The sequence below is a fragment of the Scleropages formosus genome, chromosome 3, assembly GCF_900964775.1.
Source record: "Scleropages formosus chromosome 3, fSclFor1.1, whole genome shotgun sequence".
Classification (NCBI taxonomy): Eukaryota; Metazoa; Chordata; class Actinopteri; order Osteoglossiformes; family Osteoglossidae; genus Scleropages; species Scleropages formosus.
Window position 1 is genome coordinate 34,930,369 of NC_041808.1, and position 4,189 is coordinate 34,934,557.

At 41.0% G+C, this 4,189-nt stretch overlaps 1 gene segment (V, D, J or C); it reads right to left on the reverse strand.

Annotated features, from left to right (window-relative positions):
• Window positions 1-375: 375 nt before the first annotated feature.
• LOC108922508 (immunoglobulin lambda constant 7-like) lies at window positions 376-2,016 on the reverse strand. The segment is given in 3 exon segments: window positions 376-800; window positions 1,676-1,749; window positions 1,928-2,016. Coding segments are annotated over 3 exon segments (483 nt in total).
• Window positions 2,017-4,189: the final 2,173 nt, after the last annotated feature.

A 4,189-nucleotide genomic window follows, 5' to 3' on the forward strand; every position in this document is an offset into this window, starting at 1 on the left:
TTTCAATGTCAATGTTTTGTGTAGTATTTCTATTGTTTTTGTTCAGTTTGTGGAGAAGCATTCAAGAAAAATTTCATGATACTTGTACACGTACTTGTCCTAACAATAACTTGAAATTTGAGTTGAAACTCATTTGTCAGACAGTTCGAAATAAGCCAGTAGTAGTAGTAGGTACAATAAAAGTATGTGGAAAACCTCATTACTTTAGCATGCATTGCTTCCAAATCAAAAGGACAAACACGTGAAAAAATTTTCAAAGTTTTGCTTTTTATTAAAATCAAAGGCAGTGCAACCTCGTTTAAGCCAGAGAAGTAAAACTATGCATGAAATGATGACAAACTTTCATTTATGAAGCAAACATTAATACACCTTCGGACAACATTGGAGACACACTTATTAGGATATACGACAAATGCCATAGACTAATAGAAAATACTGAGTTTACGGCTGAAACGAGTATAATCTGCGTGGAATTGTGCATCACACACCGCAGTCGCTCTTCTTTATTGTCGCCTCGGACTGTTTGGAGCCGAGCGACACTTTGCAGGAAAAGACGCCGTCGCTGTCCCAGTCCGAGGGCTTTACGGACAAAAAGCTGCTCAGAGCGAAGGATTTGTCCTCCTGCTGCTTTGCGGCCCCTGTGGAAACCCCGTCGGCCATCGGACGCCCGTTATATGTCCAGCTGACTTCGGCGAACCCGACGGACACCTGAGCCAGACAGACGAGCGCGGCTTTGTCCGCCTGGAGCTGCTCGCTGGACGGAGGGAGGAGAGTCAGCGAGGGCGCGGCGAGAGAGCCGTCTGGGGGATGGACACGGAGCGTTTAGTAAACTTAGACAGCCGTGGCGTGGTAACAGGACAAGCAGCTCGGGCTCTGTTCGCAAACGAGCACATTTTTCACTCGAACTCACATATGATGTGTCTTAGTTCAACTCAAGTACCTCGTATTGGTAATGTAATCATCTAAATGTATACACGAACAACCCGGAGCGGACAATGAAATCAAATCACAAGCCAAGCACATTGACTCGAACTCATAGCAATCGGGGTGAAGGGATTTCAGAATGTTTATCCATCATGTGTTTTGCACACAATTCAAAATCCGACCGCTCAGTGGATTTTTAAAAACACGCTAATTTTTAATAGATTAAACTGCAGAAAGGTGTTATTTTTACCGACAAAAACAGATATATAAATTGTGTTTTTCTGTCCGTACAAACAAAGTAACTGATTTTTGCTTTACAATCTGGATATAGTTTTGCAAAGCATCTTACTGAAAGTTATTACTGAACTGAATATCAAAGTTAACGAACAAAATTAGTCTGCAGTGAAAATAAAACAATTTGTAAAATCAGTCTAAGATGAAATGGAATGAAACACAGATCATGTAGAACTTTATGAAAATTAAATACATTCATATTTATTTAACATGAATATTAATACAGTCCAACATTACTTGTCGTCGCTTGACCTGCTCGGGACAAAGGGGTTATTGAAATTAATATAACTTGTTTGTTTGAACTGTAGCCTACATTAAATAATTTCATACACGTAATACATTAAGGTGACATAGTCTGATTTACTGTATTTACTTTGCATCAGAACAACTAAACTGGATACATCACAGAATATTTCACAAAGAGAAACATCATAAATTAAAAAGGAGAGTTACTTACCAGTGACAATGAGTTTCGTCCCTTGGCCGAATACCACAGTGATACAGCTGTCATACACAGCCGTACAAAAACTCCTTCACTTTCACTGTAGTGATTTGAGGAATTGTCACATCCTGTGAACTTCACCTCTAAACTTTCTCTCCATCAGTTCCACCACAGAGACATACTGACATGTGTTATTGTGTTATTTGACATGTGTTCATACATAATAATGGGATGTTTGAAAATACACTGGAATTTATAAACTGTCACATCATCTTCGCTATAGAAGTGAGGGTGATGCTCATGAAGATTGTGGTTTTGATGTAGATGAGAAGGATTTTATTGAAGATGAGACTCATCCCAACATCTGCAAGTTTTCTCCTCTAACCTTGAGTTTCAGGGAGCCAGTTTGATACACTAAAATTATCAATCAACTGACAGATCAGGTTCTTCATGGTGGAGGTGGACTTGGAGTCAAGTAGAAGGTCAAGAAATTGGACAGGGCACAGTATAGTGTAGCATCACTCCCAGCAGAGCTTCCGGAAACAAAGTCAGGAGACAGACTTTTAAACCAATGCTCTTCTTTCGGTAGTTGCCTTGACCAAGACGCAATGGACATCACATCAAAGATTACCCAAATATGTGCATGCCCCCCAGAACCACTCTGAGTCCCCCATTCTTCAAAATGGTTGAGGGCCCTTGTCACAATCCCACAAGGCCAAACCCAGCAGAAGTACAGTTTTTCTCGATCGATTTGACACATTACTCCAAACTCCGGTCACTGCTCTCAAAACAATTAACACAACCATCTGAATACTTCATTCATTGTCCTAAATAGATTGTAAGTTCTTGTCTATCTCATACTACTTTCAAATGACATGCATACTATTCCCAAAACACTGTGCACAGAATTCTGCAGTGTTTGCACAACAATTCATACAGCCAACCAGAACTGTAATATATGAGGAAAAAAGCAATTGCATGTCTTTCATTGGTTTAACACAAATTACAAACATTTATGTACCATTTTGCTAAACACAACAAGCAAAACTCTGTCATTTGTTCATTGCTCAGTTACACATGGTATGTTCTCAATGAGCCCCAAATTGATATCTGCTGATTTAGTAATACACACAACACAGGAAATGCAAATTTCCTAATTGATTACACAGTTATCACAATTCCTACAGCTATAAAAGGGGAAAAGAAAAAAGACAAAGAATAAGAACAAGAACAAGAATGGGAAAAGGAAGACATGTAAGAGTGAGAGGTGGTGGAGAGGGTAGAGGAAGAGTTGAAGAGGTTGTAGGAAGAGGAGAAGGGAGAGGAGTAGAAGGAGGAGAGATGGGTAGTGTGGAGGGCAATGGTGTAGTGGAAAGAGCAAGAGAAGAAAATGTAAGAAGACATGAGCAAAGATGAAGGGGACAGCAGGGTGGAAGAGGGAGGAGGAGAGGCAGAAGGATTGGGTACAGACGGGTTTCAAATGAAATGAGGGCCACCCTAATTGACCATGACATAAATCATGGTCTCTCCTTCAAAGAAGCTGGGCAGAGAGTTCAGCCCAACATAAACAGATCCACAGTGGCTTCAATTATCCTCACATTTCAGAGTGAAAACCGATAAGTAACCATACCATTGCACTCCTATGGTTAGAATGTAGTACTCTAGTTCTCTGCTATAAATGTTTGTACTCATCCAAACATTCTTCAAAATAGAAGTTCGACAACATTCAGGTGGAAGAACAAGATTATTTTCAGTTGAACAAGAGCATGCCATTGTTGACATGGTGGTCCAGAACAACACTATCCGCCTCAAAGAAATCTAGCAAAGAATAATACTGAACAACCAAGTATTCCAGAATATTCAGCAATGCAGTCTTGCCACAACTGATCGTATTGTAAGGAGAAATGCCATCCGGATGAAGCAGGTATACAATGGGCCCTTTGAGAGGAACTCTATCAGAGTAAAGGAGTTGCAATTCCAGTTTGTTCAAGGATGTGTAAGTCACGGAATTACTGCACTTTTATCGTAAATACAAAGATATTGTTTTCCTGGATGTTACTGTATGTGTCTATATACTATTCCACTCTAAGTGGCAAATTCAGGTGTCTCTGGGAATAACGCTGTGTGAAACTGGGAACCTGGACTGCTCCCCATCACTTACAATATAAACTTTGGAATCAATACCATTACTTTAGAAAACACTAATTTATTGTACTTTGTGTTCTTCTCACTCTTGAGGATTTTAGAGTTGGATAGCAGTTCTACCCCTCCGTGAACCGCCACCTTACCGTGGTGGAGGGGTTTGAGTGCCTGAATGAGTCCAGGAGCTATGTTGTCTGGGGCTATATGCCCCTGGTAGGGTCTCCCATGGCAAACAGGTCCTGGATGACAGACAAGACAAAGCGCAGTTCAAAAACCCCTTATGAAGAAAAAATCAAGGCTTTCGTTTACCCCACCCGGTATGGGGTCACCGGGGCCCCACCCTGGAGCCAGGCCTGGGAGGGGGGACTCGCATGCGAGCGCCTGGTG